Source organism: Lepidothrix coronata, unplaced genomic scaffold (assembly GCF_001604755.1).
Source record: "Lepidothrix coronata isolate B3197 unplaced genomic scaffold, Lepidothrix_coronata-1.0 Scaffold4, whole genome shotgun sequence".
Lineage (NCBI taxonomy): Eukaryota > Metazoa > Chordata > Aves > Passeriformes > Pipridae > Lepidothrix > Lepidothrix coronata.
This window is the reverse complement of record NW_016690184.1, coordinates 3,463,378-3,475,529: the sequence shown is the minus strand read 5'-3', so window position 1 is coordinate 3,475,529 and position 12,152 is coordinate 3,463,378. Positions and strand designations below refer to the sequence as shown.

At 37.0% G+C, this 12,152-nt stretch overlaps 1 protein-coding gene across 8 annotated transcripts in view; it reads right to left on the bottom strand.

The window, feature by feature from the left end:
• FAM135A (family with sequence similarity 135 member A) overlaps positions 1 to 12,152 on the bottom strand; it is an 83,282-nt gene that overhangs the window by 6,637 nt on the left and 64,493 nt on the right. For 7 of the 8 annotated variants that reach the window (XM_017824799.1, XM_017824847.1, XM_017824839.1 and 4 more), the window contains 4 exons: positions 10,257 to 10,417; positions 8,063 to 8,154; positions 5,967 to 6,064; positions 389 to 540 (listed from right to left, as the gene is read on the bottom strand). In XM_017824799.1, the coding sequence (XP_017680288.1) occupies positions 389 to 540; positions 5,967 to 6,064; positions 8,063 to 8,154; positions 10,257 to 10,417 (503 nt within the window). The remainder of the gene's footprint in view (positions 1 to 388; positions 541 to 5,966; positions 6,065 to 8,062; positions 8,155 to 10,256; positions 10,418 to 12,152) is intronic. The other variant, XR_001876364.1, reaches the window with a different exon arrangement.

The following is a 12,152-nucleotide window of genomic DNA, read 5'->3' as shown; positions in this document are numbered from 1 at the left end:
CAGGTTGTAAGGCATTTTTCAGAGAGAAAAGACACTAGTAATTCAAAATCACTTCAGTGCATCTTACCTACTTGTTTGGCAAATTAAATATATTAAATATATTAAAATTCAGTTTATAATAAATCAAGCTCAACATACTTCATCAGTATGTTGGAATCAACCAAACATACTGGAAATCAACCAAACATACTGGAAAACCCTTAGGTCAACCATCTCTTGCATGGTTGACACATCCTTCTGTTGATACTTTCTTTCTTCTTATGACAGTGAAACGTGCACTTTCTCTTTATCACAGTAATGCAGAAATGGGCACCTCACAGGAAATTGCTAAATGTCTTTCAAAGACATATTTTCCCCTAAAGTTATACTACTGAAAATAATACTTCACCTGTATTAACAAGAGCACTGCTGTTGTAGAGGGTACCAAGATGTGGTCCGGACAGAGACAGGAAGGTATGAAGTTTGTTGAGGTAATACTTAAATCGAGGTCTTGTAAGCACTGAACGGATTATTAAATTACCCAGTGAGTGTCCAATAAAGCTGTTTAAAAATAAAAAACAGTATAACACAGATACTTATGGCAATCTTTTTTTTTTCTTTTAGACCGAGAAAAAGAAAACTGGTGTCATGAAATGCTGAAAGAGCATAGGAAAAAAATAATGAAAATCTGCCATTCGGAACCTGTATTTTAGGTCACAAGAAAGCACAGCTTGTCCATATCGCTCAAGCTGCACAAACTCATTACAAACATGTTCTGAGCTCCTCCAGAATTACTTTATACAGCATTTTTGAAAACCTAGCAGAAGCAAACTATCCTTCCACCAGCATCTCCCACCCAAACCCAAGATTATTTCTGGGTTCATTTCTCTTAGCACCAAGTATTCAGAAAATATTTTATGAGCTGTGCATGACTGAACAAACCACTGCTTTGGCATGTGATGGCATTCAGTATGATAAATGTAGGAGCATTACTAAAACAATCTAGTGGAGACAGATTCCAAAAGTACTCCTATAAGGGAGAACCCCATTACTTAATTGAACCTTGTTATTTAAAAGTAGAAGCAACATCTTAGATCTTCTCAGCAGCTGGACCAAAGGAAGTGATTATCAGCTTGAGCGAGCAATTGAAGAATATGAATATTTTGCCAGGAGAACATTACTTTTGGTTGTTTCCCTAGTTAAGCAATGTAAGGGAAAGATAGATGGGACTCTTTAGCTTCATGTATCTAGGAATAAATATTACTTAATCTGAAGTGCCTACTGTCATATCCACAAGTCTATATAAAGCATTTTTTTAAAACGGACACTACAAATAAAGCAATTCTAGTTATCGTGCTTACAGATCTCTGCTGAGATAAGGACCACACCACACTAGGCAGTGACTTAAAGACTATATGCTAGAGACTAGACTCACAAAATCAGAAGGAAAATGTGCCTTCCTGTGTCACAGATGTAATCTCAGGACATGTAGAAAACAGGAAACCATCCATATAGTAGAACTATCATGGCTGGATCACATATGTGCCACAACATTATACTTGTAAGATCATCCTTCCTGTTTGCTCTGTATCATTGCATTAATCAACAAAAATAGCTAAAACAAAGCTTCCTGTACTGTTTGAATGCTTCCCAAGCAAGAATCACTGACTTGGAAAATTCCAATTTAAAGGTAAATGAAAAATTTCAAACATTTGGTTACAGAATGGCANATAGTAGAACTATCATGGCTGGATCACATATGTGCCACAACATTATACTTGTAAGATCATCCTTCCTGTTTGCTCTGTATCATTGCATTAATCAAAAAAAATACAGTGCTAAAAGATTACTTGACTGTTTGAATGCTTCCCAAGCAAGAATCACTGACTTGGAAAATTCCAATTTAAAGGTAAATGAAAAATTTCAAACATTTGGTTACAGAATGGCAGAACCACCCCTGAACTCCTAAACTCTGAAATAATTACGCATTTCAATGACAGAACAGACTTTTTGTTCATCACCAATACACAGTTAAAGCATACGAGTATATTCTTCCCATTTGCTTTTACTACTAGATTTTCAAAATTGCTTCAATATGAGAAATTCTTAGCCTCAGCTTGCTATGTTTGCCTAATTCTGAAATGAAAGATTATGTATTCTCTGTGGTGTCAGCACAACAGCAGTGCATTTGCAAAACAAAACACTGAGCTGTTTTCTCGAATGCTAAAATTTAAAACTTTTCTCACAGTACATCATAAAGTCCACACAAGAGCAACAAACCCACAGATTTAAAAACAAATGCCACAGAAACTGAGTTTATCCTGAAGATGATCTGCATGACGTAACTGCTCCTGAATAAAAGAGATTGTTTTCTAAAGAAGATCTGAACATTAGCAGAGATGTTCTCTTGACAGTTCTGTAACAGTTCAGACAGTATTTACTGAAGGTCATAAAGGAATAAGAAACTCTTATATTGTATCATAACAAATGGCAATTTCTGGGAAAAAAAGCAGCAATCCATCAATCAATCCTATCACCCTCAAGAATATGGGCATCCCTAAACCAAACTTCAGAAACATGAAAGATCCACTTGTGGAAAAAAGGGTGCTCACAATTAGCTAACGTGAATGTACCTCAAAGATTAAACATCTGTACTTAATTTGAAAAGACTTTAAATAAAAAAGGTTACAGTAATATGTTGTGGTCAAATTCAGATGTTCAGGTAACATGTAATACATGGATATTGTTTTCTAATAAAGAAAGGTTTAAGAATTTGCTCAAATCAAAAAGGAAAGGAAAAGGAAAACCCTTCAAAAAGCATCTTGAAAGTGTAGGACAAAAATGTAATCCATCCTACTCATGGGATGCTCTGCAAAAGCAATGCATTTCTGAACACCAGGTGGCAATATTACCATCTTCTGAATATATGATACCATTAACACCCTGAAGTTTACAGAATTACAGGTTTTATATGGTAGACACAAGTCTACCAATTCAGATCATTCTAGAAAATTAGACACAGCAAACCCTCATTATTCTGTGCTAACACACAAAAATCCTGTCCAACTATAAAAATTCATGGAAGAAAGAAAAAAATCAATCAAAACCCATAACCAATGTGCTGAAATAATGAACAGATATTTTAATATATACCTAGCATTAAAAAATTGCCTTCTTTTTTTGTGAGCCAATGTTACTTAGGGAAGAGGATAGCAAGCTGAATAATCCACCCGAGGTCAAAGTCCAATACAGGTCATCAGAAATTCATGTAAGACCTGATATGAGCAAAATGGTTTCTGAAACTGCATTGTAAGACCATGTGGTTTATTTTCTAGCTATGTGATTACCTGGGAGGGCTTCCGTCCTCGCAGACACTCAAAACTTGAATGAGTCTAACTGAGCAATTTGACATGCTTTGAAGTTGCATTAACTTTGAAGGTGGCATTGGTATGAGGGGGTAACTGGTCCCAGTGACCTCCAGACATCCCCTCAACCTAAAGATTCCTGTGATTCTTTACCAAACAGTTCTTTTATAAGACAAATTGCAGTTGGCTTGAATCAAGCTTCCAGCTCATGCTTGCTACATGATTGTAGTGAGCACAAAGATTTTATTCAGAGAGGAACACATGTGTTAGATAGTGAAGTGCTACAATAACTGGTAATAGTTCTGGCCGTACCAAAAGTGTTTACTGAAGCTGACACTATAATGTCTCTGTGTTATAATGATACAGGGAGTGCGTTCTCTTTTCCCAGTACAACAATGCAGCACAAGAAATGGGATTTTGCTATTACTTGAAGGCACAAGACTTTGCATCTACCTGACAGTGCAGAATCTCAGAATGTCCCTAGACTTGTCTTGACTTGAGCTGATTTCATTTTATCTGACAACAATCATCTGGCAGTGAAGTAACAAGTCAGGTCTACAGCTGCTTTAGTTTCACTACAGTTTCTATTAATTACAAGTAGTTATTCTGTGCAGCTTGAACTGTATCACCAGAATAAAGTGTAGTGTGGCAGAGTGCAGACACAGGTACCATACGGCAGAGGCCCCCAATGGTCTATTAATGGTCACTGCAGAAGCACAATCTTTATAACTCAGGAGAGAAAGCCAGTGTTAGGAGTAACAGAGAATGGGAAGAAAAAAAGAGTAAATGAGAAACAAAACAAAAAGCATATGGGCAAACTGGAAATACAGAAGTATGAAAATAAATCCATCCAGACCCAAGGCCAAGGAAGCCAAAACTCCCACTGTGAACATCATTCTCCTTACACTGAAGCTCCAGGATGCTGACATCCCACTATTTAAGCAAGACAGAATCCACCAATCTTAGGATGTCAGCTTTTTTTGCCATACAAAATCATCATAGATCTGGAAACTGATGTCTGATTTGACTGAGCTACTGAGCAGCACTCGTAGGGAGAACACTTCCTTTAGGAGACCGAGATTTTATGAGGAGAAACCAGCATCATTCAGGAGAACATGCATAACTACCACAAAGTCTGCTTTCTGCAGTGGCATAACCAGAATGAGAGAGGAAAGCATCAGCTACTTGAACAGAGGATTTCTTAATGGTACTTTTCTGGGCTTTCTAGGTCATCCCTTCAAGGAACTGCATAGAAGCACATGTCTTTCTGTCAACACTCTCATGTAGCTACCAGGGAACAGCTGCAGGATTTCCTGACAGATTAAACTTTCTCATAAGAAAAGCTAAACTTGAGAAATGAAAACTTCTGCTTTAGCTGGGCCCAAGACAAGTATATACCTTGAAAAGGAAACTAAAATAAAAATTCATAATTTCATTTTCTTTCAAGTGACAAATAAAAGTGAAAAAAATATTTACAAACTGAAAGTCTTAGGAGAGAAGCAAACCAAAAGCAAACAAGGGTTCAGTTCTCAGGTATGAACAAGGAGAAGGTAACTGGGTGGGTTTGCTCACTACAGCCTTCAGACCACGCCACGGGAGAGAAGGCACTGGTGTGTGCTGGTGGCTTACGGAACTATCCTGTACCAAGGGTGCTAATGTGTAGTCTGTGTAACACAAGTATGCTCAGAGTGCTTTGTTAAGTTTTAGATCAAGAGTTTAGACAAAGTTAACCATGTCAAATCTTGCCTATTTTAAGGCAGAAAAATTTGTTTAAACAGTGAGATTATGTTCAAGTATGTCAGATGTTTTCTCCAGCTGAGTAAGGCCTACCAAACACGTCTCGTAGCAAATGTATGTTACTAGCAAGCCAAAATACCTTCCAGATGCGTAATTTGAGGGTGTCTAAACAAATGGATGAAGTCAGGCTTGAATTAGCTCCTTTCATCTATCGATGAACTAATTCCAGCAACACAGCTGAGTTAAAAAGGTAGTCTGCCCAAATGTGCACCCTATTTTGAGTAAATAAATGGACATTCCCTGGAAGTAAATGAAAAACAAAATAGGAGTGCATAGACTGTGGTGAGTCTTCTAATAAGATGTAAAACATGCTCTTTAGCAGATGAAATAATCAGAAAACATAAAAAATGATGAAATATATTTTCATGCAGCTGCCCTTAAATGTCACAAGATGAAATTACCCTGTAAGAATGACAAGACAAACAGTCTGCTATGTCATACTTGGTGAAGAGATTATAAAATCAGAAGGAAGCTGGCATAATGCTATTACAGTTTCCTTCAACTTTCTCAAAATATTATCTGTTTCTCTGCAGAACCCTATCATGCAGGATCTGTAGAAACACAGGACAGCAATTCCTTAAATGTAATGCTTAACTCTGACCTAAAACTACCAACAGGACTAGGTGAGCTTACAACATTGTTCAGTCTTCTTTCAGCTCAGAATTCCCTCTCTCTCCACTGTCCTCCTTTTCCCCTACTCCTCCCCCATCCCAATTTTTTTTTTTCCCAACTCTCTTATGGCCTGCTCCTGAGCATCCCAGTTCAGAACAACCCAGGGCTCTAGTTTTAAGTTTATTTCTATAAATAGTATAGAACAGATATTACCTGATTTTTGAAAGAGTTAGATTATAAATTTGTATATACTGTATAATTTCATCTAAAAGACGATCTGTCATGGAATCAAAATCAGCAAAGGTATCATTCTGTAAAATAAAAGAAATAAAAAATAATAACTGTATTTTCTAATGCTGCAAGATACATTCTGCATTCAGTCTGAATTCTTATACCCCAGTGTTTTAATCAACAGCACACAAATAAAAACATCCATATTAACTCTGCATACAAACTCTACAGCTAGTTATAACTTTTTCAAGTTGTCTTCTTTTAACATGATAGTGATACACATTTTACTGTAAGACTATCCAAACAAATCTTAACATTAACTCACAGCCAGCCTGACTTCTAAGCCTTCCTCTACACGCAAGATTATCTGTAGTGAGACAGAAGACCAAGCTGCGTATTCAGAACTAAATCACACTGCCCATGAAATAGAAGTGAGACAATTATGGCAACAGCAGAAAGAGTCTACATTAGCACTGTTTATTCAAAATGAAAAAATAAACAAAGTCCTTATAGCCTTATCCCCCATTCATAGCTGATTCTCCACAATGATTAGCAGTAAGGAATTAAAAGATATAGGCAAAGGCTGCCTAAAACTTTTCAACAGAAGTTCCAAAGGATCTGTGCTAAAATCATTTGTGTTCAACATATTGGTAAATGATCTGGGAAAGGGAAGAAGGAGATGAGATGTCAGTTTGTAAACAAAACCAAATATTCAGAATAATCAAATCCAGAACCAACCAGAATTTCAGAAGAATCTTATTGTACTGGATACCTGGATGATAAAATGGTGAGGAATACAAACCAGTGTTACACAGGGAAAACCAGCCCTAAATGTATATGCAAACAATAATCTGTGTTGCATATAATCAGCTACATTAGGAAAGCAAGGAAAGAAAATATCAGTATAGCATTTTGTCAGTCCATAGTGCACAACCATCGTAAATGCCCTTTCTAGTTCTGATCATCCAATTTTAAATGACAAGACCTTTCAAGCAGGCAGGGAAGGATATCATGGTTGAACAGAAACCGTTTCACATCTGATTCTAAGAAACACTGAATGGGCTAAGTCCCTTCAGTTGCCTCCTGAGTGAGAAATTATACTTGTTTATAAAATACTTGATTAACTGAAGCAGAGAATGAGGAATGATAATTGAGTATTTTTTCCAAAACAAGCTGTAGGGGAAATTATTTCAATTTCCTTTTTTGCAACTGAATTACTAATGTATATGAACCACAGAATTAATCTCAGCTGTATGCTGTGGAAACTGGAAGTAAAAACATTCAAAAAGAGTCAGCTAACATTAAGAAGAGAAGTCTGTCAGTAGTTACTAGGCTCAATGGTCTCAGTGGAGCTCAAAAATCAGAAAGTCTCACAACTGCTGACTGACAAAACCTATAGGGCTAGAGAAGAGAAAGCATGGCTTGGCACATGTCACAAAGCATCCCAGGAGCTGCCGCCAGAAAAATGTTACTGCACTGATTGAACCTTTTGTTTGAGCCATTGAAGAGACTTTGTTCTAATTCATTCCTGAAGTACATCTCATACAATATAACACACACACACAAACAAAAAGTAAAAATTAGTCTTCTGTGCCTTGTCAAGTTTACTTCACCTGAAAATAATAAAATTCCCAAAAAGTTAACACAAGAGACAGTTTGATATTGGTTCAGTGTTATGATGTGGATCTCGCAGTTCACTGACGAAAGAACAAGAGAGAGCTACTTTTTTATTTATCGCATCCTCTGAAATAACCCATCTCCCTTCTTACTACACCAGTTTTCACTATCACTATCTTTACCATTAATACTGAGCACATTTTACCCACAATCCAAATAGTTTACACTGAGAACTCAAGAAACACAGTACACACAACAAAATGGCAGCAACCCTTAAATATTTACATTCAATAACATACAAGGGTTTGTAATTACTTTGAGGTAAGCCACAGATCAAATCATGGATTCCATGAATACAATCAAAATACATAAAATGTGGTACACTGTAACACTATAGTGCCATGTCTGAAGGTGCATGCTGTTTATCACTTTACAAAAATTCTTTTTTAGTTGGCAAATACCTGATTCCTTTCAGACATAAGAAAATCGATTCTTCCTCCAGGCAGGCCTAGCTCAATGTAAGTCTTCACTAATCTTAGATCTGCACTGTTACCTTAAAAGAAAAAACAATCAAAAGTCAGATTCTCCGAAGTTAACTTGCAATAAAAGCACCCAGAATACTGAAATGAATCTATGGTACAAATTTATATTTAAACACAGCTGATTATATTCTCAGCCCTAATTAAAATTCATTAAGACTTCACAGGATAAACTGCAATGTCAAATTAAGTGACAGAACAGTCTATAAAAATGCCATTCAAAGCAAACACTCTTAAAAAAGCAAGGATGTAGGAAGTCATGTTTGATTTTGTCTTAGCATCCAACAGATATGTAGCACTGTGAACATTACATTCTTGGAAATCCAATTAATTTTGATAAAAGTCAATTAAAGGACCCAAAGCTAGCCTAAAGAATTCAGTGAAGGAGCATTTTCATAGAATAAAAAGGCAGATTGGACTGTCAGCAGATAAAGATACTTTTAGACTAGTACCCAAGACAACAAATGCTAGTTTAACTAGCATCCTGAAGACTTTTCTATGTCAATAATCATGGATGCTTTTGAAGAAAGAATATTTTTTCTGCCTTAAATAGAAAACAAGTTTTTTATTTAAATATGTCACTTATTGTTATCGTTTACCTCGGCTGAATGCCCAGTGTCCACCAAGACTCTGCCCAACTCCCCCCCTCCAGAGGGAAAAGGGAGGAAGGAAGAGCGGGAAAGAAAAAAACTTGCAAAACCGAGACTGCTGAGAAGGCAGTTTTATATTTACACAGAGAAGAGAAAGAGAACTATAAGCACTGTGCACACAGGGAAGACTGACAATAAAGACTACTTCCCCACAAAAGGTGTTTTTCTCCTCCGAAAAACAGCTGTCTATCCCGTGCAACTGTCCCGGAAGAGAAGGAAGGAGTTGTTTCCTTCTCGTCTCTTTATATCTGGGCTGATGTAACATGGTATGGAATACCTTATTGGTGAAATATACATTAGGTGACCTATCCTAGTTCTGTTTCCCTCCCAGGGAGGGTTACAAACCCTACACTTACAGGAAATTCTATGAACTCACCATTTCATAAGAAAATTCCAACTATACGGACTTTTTTTAAGGCTTCAAACATATTTTTTTTTCAACAACGGGCTTTTTGGTCAAATTAACTTTTGTGCCAATTCTAGGCTCACAACAGCACTTGAATATCTATGCTAGTAAGAAGGAATACTTCTGAGTCCTTTTTTAAAAGTGCTTAGCAAAGGCTGCTTTCTGCCCAAAGGAGAAAAATTACACTGCTGTTTTACTTTTTTAAACTTAGGAATTTGAAAAATGAAAAAGGTGCCTCTGCAGTGTCAGTCCAGTCCAATACTCTATTCTACTGCCCTCTTGTGTTTTGTTACATTGTTAATTTAAGCATCATCTCAAAAACCCATAAAAACACTGATGGCAGAAATACCTTAACTAGAGGGGATATTATTTCTTAACATGCATGTACACTTTGAACTAAAAGCAGGTGAATATATTCAAGCTATTTGAAGTTTCCAACCCTTTCAATTAGCAAGAGATTTTCTCATTTCTACCACAATAGAGTCTCTGTCCTTGGAAATATTCAAAAGCCCAACTGGGCTGGGTCCTGGGCAACCTGTTGTAGGTGACCCTGCTTTGAGCAGGGAGTTGGACTAGACAACCTACAGAGATCCCTTTCAGCATCAACCACTCTGTGATTCAGTGACCTAATCTTTCGAAACCTTACAGACACTTGCCTGCATTTTACTATTGTACTATTCTCTTTCCTAACAAGATACACTTATTTCGTTTTCCTTGACAACTGACAATTCTAAACAAAACAGTTCTGTCAGTAACTCCATTCTATTACCACAACATGGATAAATGCTTTTATGACATAAAAGATGCACTTAATGTGAACTATGGCATAAAATAGTTTTATATGCATGGAAGTTTTACTAAAGACAAATATTGCAGAGAATTCTTAATTTAAAAGATTTTATGGAACACACTGTCAAATATAGCAGTTCAATGTCAGATTCCCATTTCCCTCCAGTGAACCTATTTCAGAAGGGTTCAGTTCAGAGTTTGAATGACACAAGCTAAACCTCACTGGTAATATGAACTACTATCTCATTCAGTATCACATTTCCCAGCATACCATCTAGGCCATGGACACAGACTATAAGATGTATTCCTTCTTCTGAACAATCATCCTCTTCCATGCTGAAATATGGTACCGAAGAAGCCAGTTTGAAAACATCACTATACATAAATCCAGGAAGTTTAAGTTGCCTCAATTCTTCTTTGGCCTGTAGGAAACTGGAACAAAACCATATTTATGATAAAATAACTTTTACTATTGCTAGACAAACGTGGGGTCTTCTATGAAACTGTCTTCTACTGCCTTTTTGCTATGTATTCTATGTAATTGATACAAAGGAAAATATATTTATCAAATTACTACCTTCAGAAAACAAGCTATTTCCTCAAAACATTTTTTATTGCAGATTCCTACAGCCCCTTTTCCTCTGCAACAGAAATTGTATCTCAAGCTCTACTCTCTTCTCTCCTTTGAACATCTCTGCAAACTCCGAAGTATTTCTGAAACCACTGAAGACTCTGGGTTAGTTCTGGTCTTGACCAAGCAACAGTTTTGTTTACATGCAGTAACAAAATTACAGGAATTATAACCAATCAGAAGTCAAGGTAAAGATTTCCACTGACTTTTGATAATTCTTGCCAAACTTATTTCCTAGGTAAACAGAGATCTGGAGTCAGTTCTGTAATCACTGACCATAAGGTCCCTCTGGTAGGCTGAATAGCTGATACTTGCTTCAGAAGCAGCCAGATCCAGATTTCTGATCTTTTACATATTATATGAAGGCAAAAACTAGAAGGTTTTTAACAGCCGAGCTCCCCATGTCCTGGGAGCTCCTTGTTTTCCTCCCTTTCTTCCCTTTCTTTTTGTATTTTGTGTATGACCTTCCTACCTAATTAATTGTGTATTGGTTTCCTGCAGCCCTTCAAGCTTTATGCTTTCCTATGCTTCTTTCCCTCCTTAATCCTTCTGTTCTGCACAATCCCTCACAGTGTCATGCTGTATCCTATCCTGTTTTGCCTGCTGTTTCCCTCTCATTCTACTTTCTGTCCTCTGTTTTCCCAGCTTTATCTTTAGCTCATTCCTCACTAATTGGCAGGCACAGGCCTTAATGAAGTCAGCCTAAACAGAAACCACTGCTGGCAGCTGGACTTAACACTGCAGCAGAAGTTGCCCGAGTTCATAAGGCACATTTTCTGAACTGAACAAAGCAAGGCTGATTCTCTATAGAGCAGATCATGCCTTCTGGATTCACAGTTATCTCATGCTCCAGAAGACAGTGCTTTTTCCCAAGGCCAAGTCCTTGATTTTATTCTGAATTCACTCTTTTATTGTTACGAAACAACCTGAGTAGTCTCTGCTTTTCATCTCTCCCAGTCCACACCAGTACACACTCTCCACTATTTCAGAAGCTACTTTTCCACTTTGAACCTGTTTTCCTTGATTACTGCACAACCCTTCCTCCTGTTCTCAGCTGCTTTTCACAAACTATCTGGTCTTTTCTGCCTCCAAAGCATTCTCCTTGTTTCTACCTGTCTTCTAAATTTTCTTTTCTCTGATAGCAACATTTTATTTCCATTACAACACACTAGCTGCTGCTTCCCACATTCAGTTAGCAGGTGAGGGTTATCAGGGAAACTCCTATGTTTACAGCAAGAGGATCCCTGGGATCTCTGATGTTCCTCTAAATTTGGCTTTCCTGGTATCTGAACTGCAGTGTAACTGTGATCTCCAAGGTGTTACATTTTTGATATTTGAAGTTAAGATTTAAAAATACAGCCATCATCATGGTTTGCACTGCACATGCTTCACTTAACTAATCAGATGGACAACCAGTTACAGTTTTGGGTTTGTTTTTAAATAAAAAGCATATTTTCCCAAGCTTGCTATTTTAACAGTTTCCGTTTCATTAAACACTATTTTTATGCTCAGTATCCATTACAACATGACTTTTCA